Source organism: Symphalangus syndactylus, chromosome 17 (assembly GCF_028878055.3).
Source record: "Symphalangus syndactylus isolate Jambi chromosome 17, NHGRI_mSymSyn1-v2.1_pri, whole genome shotgun sequence".
In the NCBI taxonomy this organism is placed as follows: domain Eukaryota; kingdom Metazoa; phylum Chordata; class Mammalia; order Primates; family Hylobatidae; genus Symphalangus; species Symphalangus syndactylus.
Window position 1 is genome coordinate 21784417 of NC_072439.2, and position 27535 is coordinate 21811951.

Consider the following 27535-nt stretch of genomic DNA (forward strand, 5'->3'; position numbering starts at 1 on the left):
TGCTGTCACACTAGGAGGGAAAAGCTGTGCTTGGTTGACTAACCTATGTCCTAAATACGCTATGTGTTTGGCATGTTGGGAATCCACCCTCAGAACATGCTGTGTTCAGTACGTGTTCATCAAGTTTGCCAGATGCTGGGGTCTCCTTGTCTGTTGACCTGTCCTTCCTACACGTCTACAGGGTTGGCATGCACTCATCCACATTTGGGACATGCTGGGTGTAAATCCACTTGGCAGGCCTAAATTCACACTTGGTGCACACTCTGGTGCTCAGCCATGCTTGTTCAGCCTTGGGATGTGGCAATGGTTTGGTCCCTGCTGATCACTCTGGGAACATGCTTCTGTGCAGCACATACCCCATGCTGGCTACATGAGTGTTAAGTCCATGCCAGGCCACAGGGTGGCACACTGCATGCTCAGCACAGGTCAGCCCATGTCTACTACATGTTAAGGGCTCAGCACATGCCAACCCATGCCAGCACATGCTGAGGGCTCAGTACATGCTAACCCACACTAGTCACACACTGAGGGCTCAGCACATGCCAGTGACATGTTGAGGGCTCAGCACAAAAAGATGTCCCCGCCAGAGGCCCATGCCAGCTGTCCCCTACCCCTGCACCCCATCTCACACCACTCAGTCAGGCACAGGCTGTACAGACAAGTTATTTACTTATTATAACCCTGGGCCCTTTTTGCCCTGGAAAGTGGGGGTGGGCCAGGGGGCCAGGCCCAGCATGCACCCCCACTTCTTTGGGGGCTGATCCCTCCCCCAGCTCTGCTGGGTCCCGGGGCCACAGCGTCAGGCCGGTGGGGGCAGAGGTAGAGGTGGGACAGCAGGGGAGAGAGCCTGAGGAGCCACAATGGGGCAACAGAAGCGGGGGCACAGGGACAGGGACCGTGACCCAGAGCATCTGGGTCCACGGGGGCCTAGCAGGCCTTGGCCTGTCCACTGGATCGGGCCTCAGAGCAGGCGGCAGGCGTTGCCCACGCTGTCAGCTGAGGTGTCAAGGTCATGGCTGTAAGGGGAGTCCCAGTCCCTCAGGAAAATGGCCTCCAGCTGGCTCCGCAGGCCGCCCCTCCCATTCTGTGTCACCAGCAGTGAGGTGCCCGCCGTCTCCGTGAAGTAGTTGCCAGACCAGTTGGAGGTTCCTAGAGAGGAGTGGGTCGAGCATAAGGGCACCCTCGGGGGGCCGCCCCTGGTGTCTGAACCCCCTCTTCTTCAGTGCCCCTTGGTGCTCAAGACACTCACCGATGTAGGTGGCGCGTTCAGTCACCATGTACTTGTTGTGGTTGACACGGGCATATGGGATTCGTGCCTGGGCCTCATCCGTGGGGACCACAAAGAGTTTCTGAGTGTGAGGGGAGGATGGGAAGGAGTATGAGAGGCACGGGGAGTCGGAGGAGCCCCAGGATCAGGGAGCAGGGTGTGGAGCCAGATCTGTGGGACTCCACTGCTTCCCATAGAATCCTTGGGGGCCAGAACAGGGCCAGGCAGAGGGGCACTCTGAGAATGAAAGCTGAAAGGGAGGCCCCAGTGGTCTCATTTGCAAAACACTGTTCCCTGCAGAATGGCTCCTGTTCATTCCTGAGGCCTCATCTCAGATGCCCCCATTTCTAGAACATCTTCCTTGGCCCTTCCCGCTAGGGCAGAGGCTTCCTCTGGGCATCCCCACCCCGGCCCTGACCCCTCTGCCTGTGCCCCCCACCTTGGCCCTGACCCCTCTGCCTGGGCCTCCTCCATCCCAGCCCTGACCCCTCTGCCTGTGCCCCCCCATCCCAGCCCTGACCCCTCTGCCTGTGCCCCCCCATCCCAGCCCAGACCCCTCTGCCTGTGCCTCCTCCATCCCAGCCCTGACCCCTCTGTCTGTGCCCCCATCTCCAGCCCCAACCCCTCTACCTGCCCACTCCCCCAGTCCTGGTCCCAAACCCTCTCTCTGTGCCCTCCACCCCAGCCCACACCCCTCTGCCTGGGCCTCCTCCATCCTGGCCCTGACCCCTCTGCCTGTGCCGCCCACCCTGGCCCTAACCCCTCTCTCTGCGCCCCCCACCCCGGCCCCGACCCTTCTGCCTGTGCCTCCCCATCCCAGCCCTGACCCCTCTGCCTGTGCTCCCAATCCCAGCCCCGACCCCTCTACCTGCCCATGTCCCCATTCCTGGTCCCAACACCTCTCTCTCTGCACCCCCATCCCGGCCCCAACCCCTCTGCCTGTGCCTCCTCATCCCAGCCCTGGCCCCTCTCCCTGTGCCCCACCACCCTGGCCCTGACCCATGGTTTCCCCACCGTGACAGGGCTCTCTGGGCTGTCCTTGTCAGTTGAGAGACGAGTCCCATGAGGGCTGTGTCCCTAGGACTGCCCCACACATGGGCCGAGGGGTGGCTTGGGGCGGTGCTTACCACCTGGATGTCAGAGTGGGTATGGTTGTCACGCAGGGCAGCCAGGGAGAGCAGGAAGGCCCGCATGGATGGCTCCGAGTGTCCCCAGCAGCTGATGAGTAGGCGCACCTTGGTGCCACGCTCGTAGGCGGCCCGCCGCAGCCCATCGTCAATGGCAGGCCAGAACCTGAGGACGGGTGTATAGGAGGTGGGGCAGGATGCAGAGGGCGGCTGTGTCCACAGGCTTTGCCCTCAGCTTTGGGGAACCAAGCCTGGGCCCTGCTTTAGCTATTGAGAGGACTTCCTCATCGCTGGCTCCCAGACCCTGTTCCTGTCTCCATAAATCCCACATCCCTATTTCCTCCTCCTGGCTGTGGCTCCCATTCCTGCTCCTCAAAACCCAGTGTTGTCATCCTCTTTTTTCTTTCTTTTTTTTTGAGATGGAATTTCACTCTTGTTGCCCAGGCTGGAGTGCAATGGCGCGATCTCGGCTCACTGCAACCTCTGCCTCCCGGGTTCAAGCGATTCTCCTGCCTCAGCCTCCTGGGTAGCTAGGATTACAGGCATGCGCTAACACGCCCGGCTAATTTTGTATTTTTAGTAGAGACGGAGTTTCTCCATGTTTGTCAGGCTGGTCTCGAACTCCCAACCTCAGGTGATCTGCCTGCCTTGGCCTCCCAATGTGCTGGGATTACAAGCGTGAGCCACCGCGCCTGGTCCATCCTCTTTTTTTCTTTTTGAGACAGGTTCTTGCTCTATCACCCAGGCTGGAGTGCAGTGGCACGACCATAGCTCAATGCAGCCTCCAACTCCTGGGCTCAAGCGATCCTCCTGCCTCAGTCTCCTGAGTAGCTGGGACTGCAGGTGAGTGTCACCACACTGGGCTAATCTTCCAATTTTTCTATAGAGACGGGGTCTCATTATGTTGCCCAGGCTGGTCTCAAACTCCTAGTGATCCTTCCGCCTCGGCCTCCCAAAGTGTTGGGATTACAGGCGTGAGCCACCATGCCCGGACCCATTGTCTTATCTACTGCCCCTAGAATACCTTCTTTGAGCCCCACAAGTGCCATCATCCACCTGGATGTTGCAGTGGGTATGGTTGTTATCCTTCTTATCCCAGGATCACAAATCCCCAAGCTTGCTACCCTAAACCCAAATACTTTTAGTCCCCACCCCCCAAGCCCCTCATCCTGTTTCCAGCCCGTGCCTCCTACGTCCCCAAATCCCACATCCTGTACCCCTGCCTCAGGCTTCCTGCCCTCAACCCCAATATTCTGAGCCTTCTCTTTTTTTGTTGTTTTTTTGAGACAGAGTCTCGCTCTGTCTGTTGCACAGGCTGGAGAGCAGTGGTGCGATCTCAACTCACTGCAACCTCCACTTCCCAGGTTCAGGCAATTCTCCTGCCTCAGCCTCTCATGCCACCATGCCCGGCTAATTTTTGTATTTTTAGGAGAGATGGGATTTCACCATGTTAGCCAGGCTGGTCTTGAACTCCTAACCTCAAGTGATCCACCCACCTCGGCCCCCCAAAATGTTGGGATTACAGGTGTGAGCCACCACGCCCGGCCCTCTCATCCTTTTCTCTGTTCCCTCAAACCTTGTCCTGACACCTCATCCCTGTCTCCTCCGTAATCTCTCTTTCTCCTGTCTCAAGTGCCTGGATACCTTCTTCCGGTCACCTCCTGGTGACTCTCTCTCCCTGCAGCTTCTCTTCCATCTGTCCCCTTGCCTGGAGCCCCCACCAGCTTTCTGGTTCCCATGATTCCCTCTCCCGTCTCCTGGCCACCTGCAGCGGCTCCCTATCTCCACACCCAGCAGTACCTGCGAGGGTGGGAGAACTCCAGAGTGGGCAGGTAGTTCATGACAGCGACGTAGATGAAACTCCGGGCATTGTCCACCACGTTGAGTAGAGCCTTCAGGTCTGGAGTGCGGCCACTTGGACACAGGGGTGGGGGCGCACTCTGAGGGCGAGGGGACAGTCAAGACACGTGCCCTGCCAGGGGCATGGTCACAATGGACCCCACATATGGACAGCTCACCACAAGCCAGGTACTGTGGATCTCACCAAATCCTCAGCCTCCATGAAGAAGAGGGTCAATCACCACATCCATTTCACATGTGAGGAAACTGAGGCTCAGAGAGGGTAAGTGACTTACTTAAGGTCACACAGCAGATAAATGGAGCCAGGATTCGAACCCAGGCTGTCTGGTTCCAGAATTTATGCTCTAACCCAGTGCTTCTCAATGTAAGGTCCCTGACCCAGCGGCAACAGCATCACCTGGGAACTTGTTACAAATGCAAATTCCTGGGCCTCACTGCACATGGCCTCCTGAATCAGAGTGCTGGGGTGGGGTCCAGGAATCTGGGTTTTAACAAGCCCCCCCAGCTGATTCTGGGGCATGCTCAGTTTGAGGACATCTGCTCAAGTGTTTTTTTTTTTTTTTTGAGATGGAGTCTTGCTCTGTCTCCCAGGCTGGAGTGCAGTGGCATGATCTCAGCTCATTGCAACCTCTGCCTCTTGGGTTCAAGCGATTCTCCTGCCTCAGCCTCCCGAGTAGCTGGGATTACAGGCGCGCATCACCACAGCCAGCTAATTTTTTTGTATTTTTAGTGGAGATGGGATTTCACCATGTTGGCCAGGCTGGTCTCGAGCTCCTGATCTCAAGCAATCCACCTGCCTAGGCCTCCCAAAGTGCTGGGATTACAGGCCTGAGCCACTGTGCCCAGTCTCAAGTCACTTTCTTCCCTGATTTGCTCACAGCCTGCCTTGACTGGGAACCCCTCGGGTGCCCAGTGCCACACCAGGCCCTCTTCCCAGCTCCCCCGCCCCCCCCTTTTATTTTTTTTGAAGTGGAGTCTCACTCTGTCGCCCAGCCTGGAGTGCAAGGATGCAATCTCGGCTCCCTGCAACCTCCACCTCCTGGGTTCAAGTGATTCTCCTGCCTCAGCCTCCCGAGTAGCTGGGATTACAGGTGCCCGCCACCCCTCCAGGCTAATTTTTGTATTTTTGGTAGAGATGGGGTTTCACCACGTTTCCTAGGCTGGTCTCCAATCCCTGAGCTCAAGTGATCCGCCCATCCTGGACTCCCAAAGTGCTAGGATTACAGGCATGAGCCACTGCGCCTGGCCCCCCATCTCCCTTAATGCTCAATAGACAAGGAAACTGAGGCTCTAAAAGGGGAAGTGGTAATGAGGAGAGCCTTGATCCCTTGTGGGAGGCCCTTGTAGTGAAAGACCCCAATGAGTTACACTTCCCTGCGTCCACGCCTTAGGGTCGTGCCTTCCATGATGACTCTGGGCTTGGACAGGTGACTTGCTCAGGGGGACCTAGGGAGACCTGGGTTGTCTGCCTCAACTAGTGAAACTATCAAGAGCTAGAAACATCAGTGCCTTGTCCAGAGTGATCAGTATCTGCCATGGGCGAGAGCCAGTGTTGTCCAATAGAGCCTGTCACAGTGATGGAAATGTCCAATATGGTGGTCACTTGCTACAGGTGCTGCTGAGCATATGAAATGTGGCTACTGCATGAGGAACTGAATTTTGTCTTTTTTTTTAGAGACAGTGCAACAGCCTCTTGCCCAGGCTGGAGTGTGGTGGTACAATCAGCTCACTGCAGCCTCGAACTCCTAGGCTCAAGTGATCCTCCTGCCTTAGCCTCCCCAGGGACTACAGGTACACGAAACCACACCTGGCTAATTTTAATTAATATTATGTTTTTGTAGAAATGGTGTCTCCCTAGTTCTTGGGTATCCTGTCTAGAACAATAAATAATAAGACCAAAAAAAAAAAAAAACCAGAAAGAAATGATGTCTCCCTATGTTGCCCAGGCTGGTCTTGAACTCCCGGCCTCAAGTGATCCTCCCATCTTGGCCTTGGCCTCCCAAAGTGCTGGGATTACAGGGATGAGAAACCATGCCTGGCTTGAGAAAAGTTTTTTTTTGAAACAGGCTCTCACCCAGGCTGGAGTACAGTGGTGTGATCATGGCTCACTGCAGCCTCGATTTCCTGGGCTCAGGTGATCCCCCTGCCTCAGCCTCCTGAGTAGCTGGGACTACATGCATGCACTACCCAACCCAGCTAGTTTTTTTTTTTTCTTTTTTTTTTTTTTTGGTAAAGATGGAGTCTTGCTATGTTGTCCAGGCTGGTCTCAAACTCCTGGCCTCAAGCGATCCTGTCACCTCAACCTCCCAAAGTATTGGGATTACAGGCATAAGCCACCCCACCTGGCCTGAATTGTTAATTGCATTTAATTAACTTAAACTGAAAGAGCCACCTGTGGCTATACTGGATGACACAGAGCACCAAAAGTTTGGTGCGCATGAACCCAGGGTACCTCTCCCAGCAGCCCTAACAGGTTGGAAACGATACCCATTTTCTAACTGAAATAGAGGCCGAGGGATGTTGGGAACCACTCCAGGCCCCTGACCAAGCAGAAGGAGCTGGGGTGAGAACTGATGGTCAGGATACGCCCTCCCTATCATCACCAAACAGGGACAGATGGAGGCTGTGAGTGACAGCATGGGGCTGGGACATGACAGGCCCCACTTGCCCCAGACTCACCGCCAGGTAGGCCAGAGCAGGGGTTCCATTGAGGCAGATCTCCATTGGTGTCTCTTGGTTGTAGCGGGTGTCATAGAACCGGGGCCAAGTTGATGGGATGGAGCTGCCTGCCTGGCCCAGGAACCAGTAGGCCTCAAAGATCTTGGTCAGGTCTCGAGCCAGGCAGCTGCAGTTGTACATGACCACGCCCAACTCCTTGACCTGTAGGTAGGGCAGTGCTGAGCTCAGGGATAGCGGCCTGGTGCTCACAGATGACAGGGACACTCCCCAGTCTGGTCTCTGTCTATCCCCCTGTCCCTCAGTACTCCCTCCACCCCAACTCCAATAGCTAAAGTTCTAGAATTATTATCAACTTAAGTTTTGATGAAAATCAGTTATTCCAAAGCTCCAGGTTTCCTGAACGTTAGCCATCTGCTATTGCTTCTACCCTCCACTGAGCTAGCTTCTACTCATTCTTGGGTCTAGGCTGACATGTTGCCTCCTTCAGGAAGCCTCCCATGACTACCCAGCCTGTGCCAGGCATTCCTCTGGGCTCCCATAGTCCCTTGGGATTCCCTCCTCATTCTCTCTGGTGACAAATTGGTCTTCCCATTGGGCTGGGAGGACAGGCACCAGGGATGTCTCAGTCACAGCTATATCTGCAGCATCTCCCTGCATAATTGCTGAGATTAAAGGTTAGGCGAACTATCTGTTGAGGAAATGAATTCATGAGTTATTGTCCTGTCTTATCTTTACCTCATTGCCCAAGCTGTTTCCTGTTCCATCTTGGGCTAATTCCTCCCTATCCTTCAGGGATCAGATTAGTTATACCTCCTTTGGGAAACCCTCCAATACCCCAGGTTGGGGTCTCTGAGCTTCCACAGCCCTCTGTTCCCTCCATCCTGGCCCTGACCCTCTGCCTGTGTCTCCCCAACCCCGGCCCTGACCCCTCCAGTCTGCACTGGACTGGGAGTTCCATGACGTCCATCTGTTACCACTATGTTCCCAACATTACCCAGGACAGGGCTGGACTTAGAGCAGGCACACAGAGATGTACAATGAAGATCAAATGGGTGCGCAGGTCCTTGAATGCCCTGTAGAGGGGCTGGTACCTGCAACTGGGGATCAGAGGGAGCCCCAGGCTTCCAGGAGCAGGGGGAGGGCAGTAGAGGGCTCCATTTGGGGATTCTTTGTTTTTTAACAGGATCTCACTCTGTCGTTCAGGCTGGAGTGCAGTGGCATGAATACAACCCACTGTAGCCTCAAACTCCTGGACTCAAGTGATCCTCCCACCGCAGCTTCCCAAGGAGCTGGGACCACAGGTGTGTGCCACCACACCTGGCTAATTTTTTTTTTTGGTAGAGATGGGGTCTCACTATGTTGCCCAGGCTGGTCTCCAACTCCTGGGCTCAAGCAATCCTCCCACCTTGGCCTCCCAAAGTGTTGGGATTACAGGTGTGAGCCACCGTGCATGGCTTGGATTAGGGAGGCCTGGTAGGAGGCAAGAAGGAAGCCATTGCAGAGAATGGGTGGAGACGACTCTGGATTGAGTGAAGGGTGCAGTCGGAGGCTGGGTACCCTGTGGGGCAGGGAGTGGCCTGGAAGGAAGGTAGACAGGGTGCAGGCAAACCTGGGTCAGTGAACGCCAGTCCATGTTGGCACTGCCCAGGTAGAAGTGGGTCTGGTCCACCACCCAGAACTTGGTATGCAGGACGCCATGGGTCAGCTTCTGCATGTCCACCATGCGGACCTGGGCACCTGTGACCAGCAAGGGCAGTGATCAGGGGCCAGGCTGGGTACCCCCAGGCCCAGACCAGCCCCAGTTGGGCCCCAGCTCACCGCTCTGCAGCAGGGCCTGCAGGTCCACCTGTGGCTGGGGCCCGTTGGGCTTGCTCACAGCGATGCGGACGTTCACACCCTTTGGTGCCAGGGTCTGCAGCTGCCGGAGGACCTCCTCACCCTGCGGGGAGGGGAGAGCTTCTGAGGGGCTGGACCAGCCAGCTCTCCAACCCCACAAGGTAATACCAGGTGGAGTTATTTTGAGACATGATTAGGAGTAAACAGGCCTTATTTACATTAGCCTGCATAGATTAAAGACTTTACAGATTAAAATGTTAAAAGACTTCCTTATCTGTTTTAAACATCTTTATCTGCTTTAATAATTAGTTGCCCTGTGATCCCCCTCCAAGGCCTCCTGACCCTTCCTGCCCCTCCAGGCACTTTCTCAAAATTCAGCATCAAAGCAGGGCCTCCAGGCATCTCCCAGGATCATGGGGGCGAGGCTCAGGCAGGGGGTCCTGGAAGGTATCCAGTGAGGCATGATGATGCCAACAACAGCAACAGTCAAGGATGCCCTGGAACCTACTGTGTGCCAGGCCCCGTTCTAGGCCCCTTCTCAGCGAACTCACTGAATTCTCACAACCCAGTGAGGCCGGTTTAATTATAATCCCCACAGAGAACTCAGTAGTGGAGTGGGATTTTGTTGTTTTTGTTTTTGTTTGTTTGTTTGTTGAGACAGGGTCTTGCTATGTTGCCCAGGCTGATATTCAATTCTTGGGCTCAAGCATTCCTCCTGCCTCAGTCTCCCAAGTAGCCAGTACCTCAGGAGTGCACCACCACATCCAGCTATGGAGCAGGAATTGAACCCAGACCATCTGCTTCCTACATCTGTGTTTTAAACCACTTCAGAGGGAGCCAGCAGGGGGTGGGAGCTCATACAGTTTTTTAACATAAAAACAATTTTTTTTAGAGACGGGGTTTCACCATGTTGCCCAGGTTAGAGTGCAGTGGCATGATCATGGCTCACTGCAGCCTCCAATTCCTAGGCTCAAGTCATCCTCCTGCTTCAGCCTCCCAAGTAGCTGGGACCACAGGTGTGTACCACTATGCCTGGCTTTGGTTTTTGACTTTTGTAATTATTATCATTACTTTTTCTTTTTTTTGAGACAGGGTCTTGCTATGTTGCCTGGGCTGGAGTGTAGTGGCATGATCATGGCTCACTGCAGCCTCCAACTCCTGGGCTCAAGCCATCCTCTTCCTTCCATCTCCTGAGTATCTGAGACTGCAGGCATGCACCATAACACCCTGCTAATTTTTTTTTATTTTTAGTAGAGATGGGGGAGGGGGTCTCACTATGTTGCTCAGGCTACTCTCGAACTCTTGGGCTCCAGTGATCCTCCTGTCTAGGCCTCCCAAAGTGCTGGGATTACAGGTGTGAATCACCACACCTGGCCATAATTATTTTTTTCAGGCAGTTCTTAAGGAGCCTTGTAATTTTAGTTAAGTTTTAAGACAGCTTCTCACAAAGAGAAACAGTAGGGAGAAGAAAACAGAAGGAACAAATTCATGGTTTTTCAATGGAAGAGGTTATCCATGTAGGCTGTTCCTTTTCAAATTGTGAAGCTTTTACATTCTTCAAGTTTGTCTGCAGACCATACCAGGATATAGTAACAGCAGACTCACAAAGCTTGACCCTGTGCCAGGCACTGTGCTAAAATTTGCATGGATTAGTCCATTTCATCCTCACAAGAGCCCTAAGAAGCAGGTGCTATAAATTGGCCCAATTTTACAGATAAAGAAACTGAAGCCGGAGAGAAGAGGTGACCTGCCTGGGGGTCACAGAGCTGGGAGGTGGCCCCTGTCTTGAGGCTGGGCTGTTAATTACTCCACTCTTCCGTTTCTTTGTGTGATGGGGTCAGGGCAGCTTGTGGGTGAGTGACATATGCCAGCCTAATAACCCCTTGTAACCAAACCCGCACCCTGACATTCAGAGGCCTACAGATGACGGTGACAAAGGCCCCCAGTCCAGAGAGCCATGTGACAACAGCTGCTTGCAAACACCTGTGTCCAATCTGCTGTGTGAGACAAGCCCCTCTGTCTCCTGGGCTGCAGGAGAAACCCCTTCATCCCCTACAGCCCCTGCTGCCTCCCACCCCCTGCCCCTGCTGCTGGCCAGGGCCAAGGTTGCAAGTACCTGCTGGGCAGAGGGCTCCTGCGTGTGGGTGTCATTGTTGGTGAGGGTCCAGTAGAAGGAGGCGATGTCCAGGCTGCTGTGCGCACCGGCGAGCAGGCCCAGCCAGGCCTGGCTGGTGGAAGGGTTCCCCGTGGAGGCATTGGGGAAGTCCAGGCCCTCAGGAATGCTTTCCACCAGCACTGCTCTGGGGGGTGGGGGATGCTATCAGCCATACGGTGCAGGAGAGCAAGGGCTGGGAGGTGAGTGCTCAGCTGTCTGTCCATGGGTGTGTTGGACAGACTGTATTTTTTTTTTTTTTAGAGACAGTCTTGCCCTGTCCCCCAGGCTGGAAATGCAGTGGCGTGATCTCGGCTCACTGCAGCCTCGAACCCCTGGGCTCAAACGATCCTCCCACCTCAACCTCTTGAGTAGCTGGGACTACAGGTGTGCATCAGTATGCCTGGCTGTTTTTTTACTTTTAGTAGAGATGGAGCCTCACTACGTTGCCCAGGCTGGTCTGGAACTCCTGGGCTCAAGCAATCCTCCCGCCTCAGCCCTGCAAAGTGTGCAATTACAGGCGTGAGCCACCAAGCCCAGCTAAACTGTATTTGAGTTTTTCTTTTCTTTTTAAAACATTTTTTAAAACTGTGTGTATTTGAATGCGTGCCTGGACTCATGATCCTCTGTCTGTCTGTCTAGAGGTGTGGAAGGGAGGTCATGTATTTAGATATGTGTGTGTGTGTCCACAGATGTGGGTGGAAGATGCTGTGTCTGTTCACGGGCCAGATAGAAGATGACGCTGTGGCTGCCATAGAAACTATGTGTGTGGAGGAGGAGGGGGCGGGCGAGCACTTGGGAGGCTGCAACCTCCTCACTTGTCGCAAGCGCTGGGTAGGGCTGAGTGCAGGCCCTGCTGAGTGTGTGCTTAAGTGTCCCTGGTCTGGCAGGCCCCTCCCCCACCACCTGCGGCACCCCCCACTTACTCGCAAGGGTCATAGCAGGGGGCTGGGCGCTGGTTGGGCCCAAAGAGATGCAAGTCGCCGTATTCCCATAGAAACAGCTGAGTCATCAGGGCTCCGAAGCCCACAACCGCCAGAATGAGGACCAGCAGGACCCAGCGGGCTTTCTGTGGGGAGGAGGAGGAGGTCAGCCAGCCCAAGGGGGCAGCCCAGCCTGTCTCTGAGACAGAGCGAGGGTGGCAGAGGGCTCCTACCTTTTCCGCAGCCTTCCACGCCTCAATCTCATTCATGGGCAGCTCATTGGCGGGCTCCTCTGCAGGCACCTTCAGCTGGGGATGGGGACAACAACGGGGGTGACAGGTGGCACTTGGGAACCCCCACCCCCACTGCACCCAGCTCCACCCTGCTGAGCCCCTCAATCCACCTACCTCCTGGTACATCAGTTTAGGCTTCATCTTCCCTCAAGGCTGGGGGATACGCAGAGCCCAGGTGAGAAGGTGGGTGTGTCAGGGTCTCCAAACTGGCAGAACAAAAGTGGGCACTGTGTGGGGCATTCTACGCTTTCGAGGGACAGACATCACAGAAGGGTGATTAGTCTTGGGGCTATTCATAATCATGGGGGCCACTGGCACACTGCCCACCACCCCAAAAAGAGGAAGCTGGTCACTGGTCAGCAGGATTTCGAAATCCCTCAAAATCCAACAGCTCTGCTGCCTGCTCATCGCTCTGCAGTGCCCGCCCTGCCCCCATCAGCACCCACGCAGCTCCTCTCTAGCAGCCCCCTTCTCCCTCCTCCAACCTCTAGACACCCCCAGAAAAGCAGCGCTGGATGAGGTCAGCGGAGCCCCAGGTCTTTGTGCCTGTCCTTTTCTCAGCCCTGGGACAGCGAGTATATTCTAGGTGGCTCCTCCACTCTCAGGTGCCCCCACACCACACAGCTCAGCCAGGGATCATCGGGGCCTCCCTGCCACCCCGCTGCCCATCCCCCCAGCCAGCCTCCCCCCACCTACCCCTGAGGGGCCTCGGCCTCGCTCTCAGGCGTCTGCTGCTACCTCCGCTGGGCCCCAGCTTCTGCCTGGACAGGCTGAACGTGGGCGGGAGGAGGGGGCGGGGCATGCGGGAGCTCCGCCCACTGCAGCGGGGAGTCTGCGCAGTGCGCGCCTCAGTCCGGGCTCACCGCAGCGAGAAGGGGGGCCCCGGTTCCCAGACACGGTCGCTCCAACCTGGCCGGGTTTGGGGGTAGTACATGGCTGGTGGATGGGCTGTGCTACATTCCACCCTAGAGTCCCCGTGTAGGGCAGGGACGCCACAGGTAAAGAACAAAAGGAACCTCACGTCTTTTCTCGTTTACAAACCTTGTGAATTTGTGTACCATGGACATGCATTACCTAGTCAAAAATAAATACATAAATGAAATTAATAAAACGCTTATAAAATGAAACGGAGAGATCAAGGTTGAATAATAGAATGAAGAAATGTAGCGGTAAAGTCAACAGAAGACAGTTCACAGCATGAGATGGGAAGAAAAGGGCAGAGGAGATGGTGAATTTTCTGTTGGAGTCTATTTGGATTTCGGTATTTGATTTTTTAAAAAAAGCCAGCTGATATTTTGGTAGGGATTTTAAAAAATTTATTTTCCGATCCACCCCATCCCATATCTCCCAAGACGGATTTAAGGCCCTGGCTGGAGAAACACACTGGAGACCCCTTTCCTCTCTCATCCCTCCTCTCCCAATTGAGAGAGGGTGGCACCTCTCTCAATGAGACAGGGACGCCCTCTTCCCTCAAGCTCCCCCAAACACATATGGCAGGAAGTCAAGAGATAACTGCAGAAAAGGAGTATTACTGAGAGAAGCAACAGGGCAGAAGTGGTTGTCTTCAAGGGAGTGGGATTTTGGGGTAGGTCAATATTGCTTTTTATTGTAAGCCTATTCTCTTTTCTTTTCTGTTTTTTTTTTTAGTGCCAGAGTTCTGTTCCCTAGGTTGGAGTGCAGTAGCACGATCATAGCTCACTGCAGCCTCAACTTCCCAGCCTCAAGCAATCCTCCTGCCTCAGCCTCCCAAGTAGCTGGGACTACAGGCACTTGCCACCATGCCCAGCTAATTTTTTTTTTTTTTTTTTTTTTTTTTGGAGACGGAGTCTCGCTCTGTCTCTCCCACGCTGGAGTGCAGTGGTGCCATCTCGGCTCACTGCAACCTCCACCTCCCTGGTTTGAGCAATTCGCCCACCTCAGCCTCCCAAGTAGCATGAACTACAGGTGCCCGCCACCATGCCCGGCTTATTTTTTTTTTTTTTTGTATTTTTTAGTAGAGACAGGGTTTCACCGTGTTAGTCAGGATGGTCTCGATCTCCTGACCTCGTGATCCACCCATCTCGGCCCCCAAAAGTGCTGGGATTACAGGCATGAGCCATCGCGCCCGGCCGCAGCAGATTTTTTTTTTAAATTTTGTATGGACGGGGTCTTGGTTATTGCCCAGGTTGGACTCCTGGACTCAAGTGATCCTCCTACCTTGGCCTCCCAAAGTTCTGAGATTACAGGCATGAGCCACCACATCTGGCCCCTATTTTTCTTTTTTCTGAGACGGAGTTTCACTCTTTCGCCCAGGCTGGAGTGCAGTGGCACAATCTTGCCTCACTGCAACCTCCGCCTTGCGGTTTCAAGCGATTCTCCTGCCTCAGCCTCCCTAGTAGCTGGGATTACAGGCGCCCGCCACCACGACCAGCAATTTTTGTATTTTTAGTAGAGACAGGGTTTCACCATGTTGGCCAGGCTGGTCTCGAACTCCTGACCTCATGATCCGCCTGCCTTGGCCTCCCAAAGTGCTGGGATTACAGGCATGAGCCACCGTGCCTGGCCTATTTTCTTTTTTAAAATTGTGAAACATAAGCTATTTTCAGAGAAGTATAGAAAATATCTTGGTGTAGGTTGAGAAATAATTATAAAGCAAACACAGACGTCGCCAGTTTCATCACCTTTTAAAAAATCGGGGCGTGCATTACTTTTTTTTGAAAAAGAAGAAGAAGAAAACTCTCAGAGCCAGGTGCTCCCCTTACTCCAAGATCCAACCTAGATTTGTAGGGATAACTTGCAAACTCCTCCCTACCAATGTCAGATCCCAGATTGGCAAAGGTAGAACATACTAGATCCCCTCTTTTCATGGCAGGAAGACAAACGGGATGCCTAAAAAGGATTAGCAGGTCGGGTGTGGCAGCTCAGGCCTGTAATCCCAGCACTTTGGGAGGCTGAGGTGGGTGGATCGCCTGAGGTCAGGAGTTCGAGACCAGCCTGGCCAATGTGGTGAAACCCTCTCTCTACCAAAAATGTAAAAGTTAGCTGGGCGTGGTGGCGGGCGCTTGTAATCCCAGCTACTCGGGAGACTGAGGCAGGAGAATTGCTTGAACCTGGGAGGCGGAGGTTGCAGTGAGCTGAGATTGCGCCACTGCACTCCAGCCTGGGTTACAACAGAGCGAGACTCCGTCTCAAACAAACAAACAAATCTAGCAAGAAACAGCAACAGTCTAAGGTTATTTGAAACTCCAGAGGTCACTAGGAGAAGCAGAAGATAACATCAGTCTTAGAGGCGGTTGACCACAGCATTGTGGGTGGAGGAGGCAGGAGGGAGTGCAGGAAATGCTTGCCTTCAGTTTTCTTTGAAGGCCTTGGTGAGACATATTTTTATTGAAGAATATGGAGTTGGAACAGCAGGCAATGTGAAATTAGGGAAGCCAAGATGAATAAAAACAAAACCGAAGGCGAGGTGGGGCATGGAGATCTGAAGTAACAGGACTGGCAGCGTCAGGGCTGGAGAACTGGGATGGTCACTAATAAACCAAAAATAGGGAGAAAGGCCTGGCACCGTGGCTCACACCTGTAATCTCAGCACTTTGGGAGGCTGAGGTGAGAGGACTGCTTGAGCTCAGGAGTTCCAGACTAGCCTCGGCAACATAGCAGGGCCCAGTCTCTACAAGAAAATAAAAAATAAAAACAAAACCAAAATAAAAATAGGAAGAAAATAGATGGACTTCGTTCAAATTGTCAGTGATGGTTTGGCTTCCAAATTGCACAGTGATTACAGGTCTGTAATGATTAGTTTAATTTTAACATTTGATGTTTTAATTGTATTATTTTTCTTATTGTGTTAACTTTTGATTAAAAAGTAAATATTGGAGGGCCAGGCACGGTGGTTTGCAGGTGTAATCCCAGCACTTTGGGAGGCCAAGGTGGGAGGATTGCTTGAGCCCAGGAGTTTGAGACCAGCCTGGGCAACATAGTGAGATCTAATCTCTACAACAAATGAAAGAAAATTAGCCTGGTATGGTGGCATGGACGTGTAGTTCCAACTATTTGGAAGGCTGAGGCAGGAGAATTGCTTGAATCTGGGAGGTGGAGGCTGCAGTGAGCAGTGATCGCACCACTGCACTGCAGCCCAGCTGACAGTGAGAGCCTGCCTCATAAAAAACAAACAAATAAAAACTAGTACTGGAGAAGCGATTTAGATTGGATGAGACTGGCAAGACAATACAGTAAGTGCCAGAGCCAGATACCTGTGTTTGAATCTGAGCTTCAGCACTTAGTGACTGTTTGACCTTGGAGAAGTGATAACGCCTCTGTGCTCTTGGTTTCTCCATCTGCAAAATGGGCATGGTAACAATAGCATTTGCTGTTCATTAATTTTACACACATTTACTGGTTGCCTTGTGTGCATCAGGTATTGTTTTAGGCACTGGGATACAGCTGTGAACAAAATAGACACGAGGGAGAATGAGGCCAGGCGCGGTGGCTCACGCCTATAATGCCAGCACTTTGGGAGGCCGATGTGGGTGGATCACCTGAGGTCTGGCATTCGAGACCAGCCTGGCCAACATAACGAAATCCCATCTCTACTAAACACAAAAATTAGCCAGGCGTGGTGGAGGGCACCTGTAATCTCAGCTACTTGGGAGGCTAAGGTGGGCGAACTGCTCAAACCAGGGAGGTGGAGGTTGCAGTGAGTTGGCGCCACTGCACTCCAGCGTGGGCGACAGAGGAAACTCCGTCTCAAAAAATAAAAAAAAAAAGGGGGATAACAAACAAGATAATAAATAAATGATACAATGCTAGAAGGTAGTAAGTGCCACAGAGGATCAGGGAAGGGGGTGGGGGTGGAATTGTTTGTGATATTTAATAAGGAGGTCAGAAAAGGCCTCACTGAGAAGGGGATACCTGAAGAAAAACTTCAAGGAGGGTGAGATGGACATCTGTGGGAAAAATGATCAGTACAAAGGCCCTGAGGGAGGAATGTGCCTGGTGTGGATGGAGAGTAAGGATGCCAGTGTGTCTGCAGTGAATTGGGCTGGGGGAGTGGGAGAGGAGATGTCACAGAGGTGACAGGGCCAGATCCTGCAGGGCTGCCTGGACTGTGATGGGTAGGACAGGGTCACGCGTGGGTTCCCAGCAGGGAAGGATGATGTGATCTGCTTCAGAATTTTTTTAAGAGATGGGGATCTCCACCAGGCGTGATGGCTCATGCCTGTAATCCCAGCATTTTGGGAGGCCAAGGTGGGCAGATCACCTGAGGTTGGGAGTTGGAGACCAGCCTGACCAACATGGAGAAACCCTGTCTCTACTAAAAATGCAAAATTAGCTGGGCGTGGTGGCACATGCCTATAATCCCAGCTACTCAGGAGGCTGAGACAGGAGAATTGCTTGAACCCAAGAGGACGAGGTTGTAGCGAGCCAAGATTGCGCCATTGCACTCCAGCCTGAGTAGCAAGAATGAAACTCCGTCTCAAAAAAAAAAAAAAAGAGAGAGAGAGAGAGATGAGGATCTCCCTATGCTGCCCAGGCTAGTCTTGAACTCCTGGCCTCAGGCAAACCTCCTGCCTTGGCCTCGCACAGTGTGGGGATTTCAGGTATAAGCCACTTCGCTGGGCTTCAGTTGGATTTTGTAGTGGGTTGAATGGTGGCCTCAAAAAAGATCTGTCCCGCAAGCATAATCCCCGGAACTTATGTGCATGTGACCTTATTTGGAAAAAGGATCTTTGCAATTGTAATCAGATTTAGGATCTTGAGATGAGATCATCCTGGACTATCTGGATGGGCCCTAAATCCAATCACAACTGTGCTCAGTGATAGAACAGGCAGAAGGTCATGTGAACAGGGAGGCTGACATTAGAGTGATGTGGCCATAAAATCAGCAATGCCTGGAGCCACTAGAAGCTGGGAGAGGTGAGGAATGGAACCTCCCCTCCAGCTTCTGGAGGCGCATGGCCCTGCTACACCGTGAGTTTGGACTTCTGGCTCCAAAACTGAGAGAATGAATTTGTTGTCTTTTTTTTCTTTTTATTTTTTAAGATGGAGTCTCGCTTTGTTATCCAGGCTGGAGTGCAGTGGTGCAACCTCAAGTGATCCCGTCTCGGCCTCCCAAAGTGCTGGGATTACAGGCAGGAACCACTGCGCCTGGCCATACATTCTATTGTGTTAAGCCACCAACTTGGTGGCAATTTGTTACAGCAGCCTGAAGAAACAAACACAGGTGTTACAGGATCCCCTGGCAGCTGTGTGTGGGGAGCAGACTGGGGCAGGGCAAGGGAGCCCAGGGAGGAGGCTGCTGGGAGCATCCAGACAGGAGCCAAGGGTGGACAGGACCAGGGTGTGGTCAGCCAAGTGTTGAAGAAAGGGCGGGGTCTGGATGCATTTTGAAGGTGGAGGGGATGGCATTTCTAGGCTGGATGTGGGTTTGAGAGCAGTAAAGGAGTCAGGGATACTGAGTTTTGGCTGCAGCAACTGCAAGGATTGGAGGTGTCAATATCTGATTGGGCAAGACAGGGAGGCACAAGTTTGGGGAAAAGACCAGGAGTTTGGTTTTGAACATACAACACTTGAGATGTCTAAAATCTGACTGGCTCCTCCGAACTAAAGGAGTCAACAGGCTGGGAAAGGTGGCTCACACCTGTAATCCCTGCACTCCGGGAGGCTAAGGTTGGGGGTGGATTGGTGAGGCCAGGAGTTCAAGACCAGCCTACACAACACAGCAGGACTCATCTCTACAAAAAGCAAAGTTTTAAAAAAGGAATTAGCACACATATAATGTGCATAGAAGAGCCACTGACATTTAGGAGGCTCTCAGCAAAGGTGATTGTCAAAGCTCCTAACAGCTCCCCACGCAAAGGCATCCCCCATCCCACCCCCAGAGACAAGACGGTTGCTTTTCATTGTAGGTCTTTACTTACATTGAATTTTTAAAAATGCACATATAACTTCTATGGAAACTAAATTATAAAGAGGCTCAGGCTCCTGGCTAGGGTGCCCCATCACCAGATCCTAGCCTCCAGAGGACTATGGCCTCAGCTGGAGAAGGATATCAGGCCCCCTCCCTGCTCAGATCCTTGTGGGAGCAGGGCAGGGTGAAACTGAAGGTGGGCACAGGCAGCCGGATGCTGGAGTGCCTCCTCAGCCCGTCTCAATGCCTGTGTTCTCAGGACCCTAGAACCTCCATGGGGCTCCCAGCGCGCCCCATCCAGGTTGGTACTTATGCTCTGCCTCCTCGCTGGTATGACATGAGATGAAATCAGGTCTCGGTTGGGCGCAGTGGCTCACACCTGTAATCCAGCACTTTGGAAGGCTGAGCGGGCAAATCACCTGAGGTCAGGAGTTCGAGACCAGCCTGACCAACATGGTGAAACCCCGTCTCTACTAAAAATATAAAATTAGCCGGGCGTGGTGGCACATGCCTGTAATCCCAGCTACTCAGGAGGCTGAGGCAGGAGAATCACTTGAACCTGGGAGGCGGAGGTTGCAGTGAGCCAAGATTGCGCCACTGTACTCCAGCCTGGGCAACAAGAGCAAAACTCTGTCTCAAAAAAAAAAAAAAAAAAAAAAAAAAAAAAAAAGAGATCAGGTCTCACCTGGCAGAGGGCACTGCCAGGAAGCGTGCCCTCTCCCAGCCCACAGAATACCCCCCAGTCCCCTTGCCTTGTGGTCCTGCCCCCCTTGGAGTATGACACCACAGCCCGCAAAAAGGAGGAAGTTAAAACCCACTGGCTCACAGATCCCTGAACACCCCACCCCCAGGGGAGGATGGCAGTGGGAGATTTGATTCCTCCTCTACAGCAGCCCTTTAAATTGGAGAGCTCACGGTTCAGATCACACCTCTGCCACTTTCCTGCTGAGTGATGCTGAGCATGGGGCTTATTTCTGAGCCCTGCTGGCCTCGTCTATAAACCGGTATTAGCCATATTGGCAGGGCGCAGTGGCTTATGCCTATAATCCCAGCACTTTGGGAGGCCAAGGCGGGAGGATGGCTTGAGCTCAGGAGTTTGAGACCAGCTGGGGCAACAAGGTGAGACCCCATCTCTACAAAAACTTAAAAAATTGGCTAGGCGGCTGGGCATGGTGGCTCATGCCTGTAATCCCAGCACTTTGGGAGGCCAAGATGGGCAGATCACCTGAGGTCAGGAGTTCAAGACCAGCCTGGCCAACATGGTGAAACCCTGTCTCTACTAAAAATACAAAAATTAGCCGGGCCTGGTGGCATGCACCTGTAATCCTAGCTACTCAGGAGGCTGAGGCAGGGGAATCGCTTGAACCCAGAAGGTGGAAGTTGCAGTGAGCCGAGATCACGCCACTGCACTCCAGCCTGGGAGACAGAGCAAGACTCTGTCTCAAAAAAAAAAAAAAAAAAAAAAGGCTAAAAAATAGCTGGGGATGGTGGTATGCGCCTGTAGCCCTAGCTACATGGGAGGCTGAAGCAGAAGGATGGCTTAAGCCTGGGAGCTTGGTCTGCAGTGAGCCATGACTGCGCCACTGCACTCCAGCCTGGGTGAGAGGGCAAGACCCTGTCTCAAAAAGATAAAGAAAGAAAAATAATAATATGGTGAGGCCGGGCGTGGTGGCTCATGCCTGTAATCCCAGCACTTTGGGAAGCCGAGGTGGGTGGATCACCAGGTCAGGAGATTGAGACCATCCTGGCTAACACGGTGAAACCCCATCTCTACTAAAAATACAAAAAATTAGCCAGGTGTGGTGGCGGGCACCTGTAGTCCCAGCTACTCAGGAGGCTGAGGCAGGAAGATGGCGTGAACCTGGCAGGCAGAGTTGAAGTGAGCCGAGATCGCACCACTGCACTCCAGCTGGGTGACAGAGCGAGACTCCATCTCAAATAAAAAAAAAAAAAGAAAAAAGAAAAGAAAAATAATAACATGGTAAGTTTAGGGCAAAGCAGTGTTACCATCTCTGTTTTTCAGATGAGGTGGCAGGGCTCAGGGAAATTACCTGCTTAGGTTGCACAGCATTGGTTTGTCAGTTGGAAATTTGTTTGTTTTTTGAGACAGTGTCTCACTCTGTTGCCAAGACTGGAGTGCAGTGGCAGGATCTCGGCTCAAAGTAATCTCCATCTTCCAGGTTCAAGCGATTCTCGTGTCTCAACCTCCTGAGTAGGTGGGATTACAGGTGCCCGCCACCACACCTGGCTAATTTTTGTATTTTTTGTAAAGACAGTGTTTCACCACATTGGCCAGGCTGGTCTCGAACTCCTGACCTCAAGTGATCTGCCCACCTCAGCCTCCCAAAATGCTGGGATTATAGGGATCAGCCGGGAATTTGAACCCAGAGCTCAGCTGTATTCCAGGGCAGTGTACGGTTGAACTAATTCATGAACAAATAATGCAAAATCTCCCTTCATCACATCAGGTGAGGGACTCTGTGGCCTGAGGGAGGCATTAGCCTGCAAAAGTGCAGGGTGTGGAGTGAGACAATGGGGCTTCTTGCATTTATTTTTGATTTTTTTTTGAGACAGGGTCTCCTTGCTCTGTTGCCCAGGCTGGAATGCAGTAGTGGGAACACATCTCACTGCAGCCTGGAACTCCTGGGCTCAAGTGATCCTCTCGCCTCAGCCTCCCGAGTAGCTGGGACCACAGGTGTGTGCCACCATGCCCAGCTAGTTTTTTTTTTTTTTTTTTTTTTTGTAGAGTTGGGATCTCACCATGTTGCCCAGGCTGCTATTGAACTGCTGGGCTCAAGTGATCTGCCTACCTCAGCCTCTCAAAGTGCTGGGATTACAGGTGTAAGCCACTGTGCCTGGCCTCAAAGCACTTAATGTATTTGTTTTATTTTTTTAAATTGGACTTAATATATTTAATTTTCACAACAGTCCTCTTAAAAATCCCATTTAGGGAATTAAGGATCCAGAGAGGTGAAGTCACAGGTATAAACAGAAATAGAGAGGATATGGTGTAAGCCTGGAACCTGGACTTTGGTTAAAAAAAAAAAGAGAGAGGAAATGGAGCAAGGATTTGAACCCAAGCTGCCTCACGCTTCCAGGGACAGATGCCACATGACAGCTGCCTCCCTGTTGTTCATCATCTGTAGATCCCCTGCTGCCTGCCCCCCACCATCTGGGGCAGCAGATGAACCCCGTGGTGGTGCCAGCTTCTCAAAAACTCCATTAGCATTTCCCTGGCCTGCCCTCAAATTTTATGACTATTTATTTATTTATTTGAGATGGAGTCTTGCTCTGTTGCCCAAGCTGGAGTGAAGTGGTGCGATCTCAGCTCACTGCAATCTCTGCCTCCCGGGTTCAAGTGATTTTCCTGCTTCAGCCTCCTGAGTAGCTGGGATTACAGGCGCCTGCCACAACGCCCAGCTAATTTTTTATAATGTTGGTAGAGATGGGGTTTCACCATGTTGGTCAGGCTGGTCTCGAACTCCTGACCTCAAGTGATCCACCTGCCTCAGCCTCCCAAAGTGCTGGGATTACAGGCGTGAACCACCACACCCAGCCTCGGTCTTTGACAGGGATATTTGAAACTTTCTCCCAACATAAAGGATATGTGACTGTGGACTGAAGAAGATTCTGGCTCTCTTTCCAATGAGGCTGCCTCTCACTAGTCGATCCTGGGTAGAAGTTCTGGAGCTGCCACAGCTCAGGGTGATGGCTTCATGTTACACTGGACCGCATCCCTCCTCGGCTCCACATCCTCCTGTGGCTCCCACCTCACTTGGAGTAAAAGCCAGTCTTCTGCATGGCTCACAAGGCATTCCACGATGTGCCCCAACACCCCTCCAACATCGTCTCTTGCCCCTCTCCTCTCTCACTGACCTCCTTGCTATTCCTTAAATATTCCAAGCTTGCTCCTACCTCAAGACCTTTGCTTTTGCTGTTCTCTTTGCCCAGCATGCTCTTCCCCCAGAAGGCCATGTCACTCTTTCTTTCTTTTTTTTTGAGACGGATTCTCGCTGTTGCCCAGGCTGGAGTGCAATGGCGCCAACTCGGTTCACTGCAACCTCCGCCTCCCGGGTTCAAGTGATTCTCCTGCCTCAGCCTCCCGAATAGCTGGGATTACAGGTGTCTGCCACTACGCCTGCCTAATTTTTTGTAATTTTAGTAGAGACGAGGTTTCACCATGTTAGTCAGGCTGGTCTCAAACTCCTGACCTCAGGTGATCTGCCAGCCTTGGCCTCCCAAAGTGCTGGGATTATAGGCATGAGCCACCACGCCCGGCCGTTTTTTTGTTGTTTTTTTTATTTTTTGAGACAGGGTCTCCGTCTGTTGCCCAGGCTGGTGTGTAGTGGCAAAATCATGGTTCACTGCAGCCTCGAACTCTCAGGCTCAATCGATCCCCCCACCTCTCAGCCTCCCAAGTAGCTAGGACCACAGGTGCACACCACCATACCTGGCTAATTTTTGTAGAGATGGAGTTTCGCTATGTTGCCCAGGCTGATCTCAAACTCCTAAGCTCCATCGATCCACCTTCCTCAGCCTCCCAAAGTGCTGTGATCACAGGCATGAGCCACCGTGCCCGGCCCCACTCTCTTCTCCTTCAAGTCTTTGGTTCAAATGTCACCTTCTCAGAAAGCTTTCCCTGACCACCCTATTAAAAATTACAACCTTGACCTCACATTCCCCATGCCCCTTCTAATACATCCAATAATCTACTTACCTATTTACCCATTGCCTCTTACCCCCACTAGAGTGTAGTACAGTCCATAAAGCCAGATTTTTTTTTTTTTTTTGAGACGGGGTCTCACTCTGTCACCCAGGCTGTAGTGCAGTGGTGCGATCTCAACTCACTGCAGCCTCCGCCTCCCGGGTTCAAGCAATCCTCTCACCTCAGCCTCCCGAGTTGCTCGGATTATAGGGGCGTGCCACCATGCCTGGCTAATTTTTGCATTTTTAGTAGATATGGGGCTTCACCATGTTGTCCAGGCTGGTCTCAAACTCCTGACCTCAGGTGATCCACCCGCTTTGCCTCCCAAAGTGCTTGGATTACAGGTGTGAGCCATTGCGCCTGGCCGAGATATTTTTGTCTGTATCGTTCATTGAGGTATCCCCAGTGCCTAGCAGTGTTGGGCACATATATAGTACATGCGTAAGAATTATGTGCAGAATGATAAATTTGTGTTTTCATTCCCATATTGCAGATGCAGTAACTGAGGCGCAGGGAGGTTAAGGCAGTTGCCCAAGATCATGCAGTTTTTTTTTTTTTTTTTTTTGAGACGGAGTCTCGCTCTTGTTGCCCAGGCTACAGTGCAATGGCGCGATCTCGGCTCACTGCAACCTCTGCCTTCCAGATTCAAATGATTCTCCTGTCTCAGCCTCCTGAGTAGCTGGGATTACAGGCATGTGCCACCATGCCTGGCTACTTTTGTATTTTCAATAGGGATGGGGTTTCTGCATGTTGGTCAGGCTGGTCTTGAATTTCCGACCTGAGGTGATCTGCCCGCCTCGGCCTCCCAAAGCTCTGGGATTACAGACATGAGCCACTGTGCCCGGCCACTTTTTTTTTAAGATGGAGTCTCGCTCAGTTATCCTGGCTGGAGTGCAGTGGCGCAATCTCAGTTCGCTGCAACCTCTACTTCCTGGGTTCAAGTGATTCTCCTGCCTCAGCCTCCCGAATAGCTGGGACTACAGGCGAGTGCCACGATGCTTGGCTAATTTTTAATTTTTAGTAGAGATGGGATTTCACCACGTTGGCCAGGCTGGTCTCAAACTCCTGGCCTTAAGTGATCCGCCTGCCTTGGCCTCCCAAAGTGTTGGAATTATAAGCGTGAGCAACCACGTCCGGGCTTTTTTTTTTTTTTTTTGAGTTAAAAAAATTTTTTTTGAGAAGATTTTTCTTTTTTTTTTTTGTAGAGATGGGGTTTTGCTATGTTGCCCAGGCAGGTCTTGAACTCACAACCTCAAGCAATCCTCCCATCTTGATCTCTCAAAGTTTTGGGATTACAGGTGTGAGCCAATCACTGCACCCAACCACTTAAAAAAAAATGTTTTTTAGAGATAGCGTCTCACTCTGTCACCCAGGTTGGAGTGCAGTAACACAATCATAGCTCACTGCAGCCTTAAACTCCTGGGCTTAAGTGATCCTCCCACCTCAGCCTCCTGAATAGCTGCGACTATAGGTGTACACCGTGTCCACTTAATTTTTTTTTAAAATTTTTTGTAGAGATGGGGTCTTGCTATTTGCCCAGGCAGATCTGTTTTTGTATTGTTTTGTTTTTTGCTTCATTTTTCTTTTTTTGGAGACAGTCTCGCTCTGTCGCCCAGTCTGGAATGCAGTAGGGCGATCTCGACTCACTGCAGCCTCCACCTCCAGGCTTCAAGGGATTCTCCTGCCTTAGCTTCCTGAGTAGCTGGGAGTACAGGCACGTGCCATCACATCTGGCTAACTTTTTTTATTTTTAGTTGAGACGGGGTTTCACCATGTTGGCCAGGCTGGTCTCGAACTCCTTGCCTCAAGTGATCCACCTGTCTCAGCCTCCCAAAATGCTGGGATTACAGGCATGAGCCACCTCGTCCGGCCTAAGACTGATGAGGTTTGACTTAAATGCGGGAGAAACAGGCCTCATCTCTCCATAGCCCCAATTCTAAAAGCCCAGGGAACTCTGGGCCTAAGCTACCTATAGTCTCCCCCTCACCAAGCCTTCCTCAACCCTCGAGGCAATAGCTAAATGCTCTCATTTTTGGGGGTGGAGGGAAGCACTCAATCCAACAAGATAATGAGATAGGGATTAAGTATTTACAGAAGCAAGGTTCGCAATGGCCAATGGTCCACTGCCACAGGTGTGGTGACGTGGCAGAGGTGAGGGCAACATGGAGACTGTGAGGTGGTGTGGCTGCTGTGGCAGAGTATCTATCCTGATACGAGGTCTGTGACGACACCCCGGGGATGACGAGGGCAGCTGGGGAGAGGGGGAAAGTGGCCATGAGGATATGATGAAGATGACTGGATGAGGATGACGGTGACATGGTTTATTATTATTGTTATAATTTCTTTTTTTTTGAGACAGAGTCTCGCTCTGTCACCCAGGCTGGAGTGCAGTGGCACCATCTCGGCTCACTGCAAGCTCTGCCTCCTGGGTTCACGCCATTTTCCTGCCTCAGCCTCCCGAGTAGCTGGGATTATAGGCATGCGCCACCACGCCCGGCTAATTTTGTGTTTTTAGTAGAGACGGGGTTTCTCCATGTTGATCAGGCTGGTCTCGAACTCCTGACATCAGGTGATCCGCCCACCTTGGCCTCCCAAAGTGCTGGGATTACAGCCATGAGCCACCGCACCCGGCCGAGGGTGACATGGTTAATAACAATATTAGTCAAAAACACCATGTCAAGCTGAGCCTACCACAAGAATAAACTCACAGAATCGTCACACTCAGCCCTGATGTGGATGTCCCCGAGTGCATTTTGCAGATGAAGCTGGGATTGGAAAGGTGCCATAAGGTAGTCAAGGTATCCAGAAGTGTAGTGGTGAGGCTGGGATTCTGACAAACCCCAGGTAATGGGCTGCAGTACCCCGTATGTCATGTGAGATGTAACACGGGGAAATGACGAAGACACGAAGGGAAGAAAAATAACTGTAAGGCTGGGTGGCTCCTTATGGGGAAAACTGGAAACATGAGGAGTGGATGGTGACTGGTCAGAGATGGTGATGCCCAGGGAGGGACAAAGACATAAGGGGTAATGATGACATAAGGGTTGCATTAGCGCGATTTAAGAAGAGCGATGGGGACAGTAGCCATGCGAAGGTGACTTGGGGGTATGATGAGGGTTTAAGAGAAATGAGGATTTTATAAAGGAGAAATGGCAACAAAAGCGGGATGCAGGTAACCTATGGCGATGACGAATTTAAAGGGAGCGATTACGACCTATGGTGGCAAAGAGGGCTTAAGGGGAACGAAAGCGAGTTAAGGGAGCTGATGGCGACTTTAAAGAGGGTGATGGCGACAGAAGGAGTTGTGAGGATTTAAGTGGGATGAAACAGGAGAGGAATGGTGACATAAAGGGACGGAGGACGACATAAAGCAGGCGATGCATTATAGCGTGGAGGACAACAGGAGGAGGGTAGCCGAGGCGCCGCGGCCCCAGATCGCACAGTACCTGCACTCCACGTCTCCCACTCCGAGACCCAGACCCACACGCACCTTCCAGGCTGTATCCCCGCCTGACCGCCCCGCCTAGTCGCACGCAGGCGCACTACAGCTAGACTGCGGGCCGGCGGGGGCCAGGCATGCGCCTTTCTCATTGGCCGCGCCGCTCGCTAGCGACGGGCGGAGGGGAGCGCCCGGCCGACGGTGGGCGGTCACGTGACGGTTACGCCCGCACTCTCGCTGGTGACGGTAGGCGGTCACGTGACGGTTATGGCTGCACTCTCTCTCTGGTGGCGGCCTGGTGGGGTAGAGCGGCCGCGGGCAGGTCAGTTCAGCTTCCGGCGGTGAGGGGGGTGCTTCCGGGGCGG

At 52.4% G+C, this 27535-nt stretch overlaps 2 protein-coding genes across 23 annotated transcripts in view; one reads left to right on the top strand and one right to left on the bottom strand.

Annotated features, from left to right (window-relative positions):
• Positions 1 to 652: 652 nt before the first annotated feature.
• Positions 653 to 27511, bottom strand: PLD3 (phospholipase D family member 3). 21 transcript variants are annotated; one of them, XM_063621010.1, is made up of 14 exons: positions 27222 to 27401; positions 13179 to 13211; positions 12834 to 13046; positions 12252 to 12343; positions 12078 to 12152; positions 11848 to 11990; positions 10886 to 11069; positions 8752 to 8872; positions 8543 to 8670; positions 6934 to 7134; positions 4195 to 4334; positions 2395 to 2560; positions 1250 to 1349; positions 653 to 1149 (listed from the first exon to the last, which is right to left on the bottom strand). In XM_063621010.1, exons 4-14 carry the CDS (start codon positions 12276 to 12278, stop codon positions 962 to 964), a joined length of 1473 nt encoding a protein of 490 aa, XP_063477080.1. In that variant the 5' UTR covers positions 12279 to 12343; positions 12834 to 13046; positions 13179 to 13211; positions 27222 to 27401; the 3' UTR covers positions 653 to 961. The 21 variants fall into 21 exon arrangements, with proteins under 21 accessions (XP_063477080.1, XP_063477079.1, XP_063477084.1 ...); XM_063621009.1 differs by having other exon boundaries at positions 27178 to 27276; XM_063621014.1 differs by having other exon boundaries at positions 12252 to 12378; positions 27178 to 27276.
• Positions 27419 to 27535, top strand: part of C17H19orf47 (chromosome 17 C19orf47 homolog) — a 50839-nt gene continuing 50722 nt past the window's right edge. Inside the window, exon 1 of one of the 2 annotated variants that reach the window (XM_055250042.2) lies at positions 27419 to 27511. The gene's annotated coding sequence lies outside the window, so the exon portion shown is untranslated. The remainder of the gene's footprint in view (positions 27512 to 27535) is intronic. The other variant, XM_055250046.2, reaches the window with a different exon arrangement.

Coding starts and splice junctions, on each gene's coding strand:
- PLD3 (XM_063621008.1), bottom strand. CDS start 12,278: ATGAAGCCTAAACTGATGTACCAGGAG. Junction 4,335..6,933: donor CTGCTCTGGCCTACCTGGCG/GTGAGTCTGGGG, acceptor CCTCGCCCTCAG/AGTGCGCCCCCACCCCTGTG. Junction 2,561..4,194: donor GAGTTCTCCCACCCTCGCAG/GTACTGCTGGGT, acceptor ACCCGTCCTCAG/GTTCTGGCCTGCCATTGACG.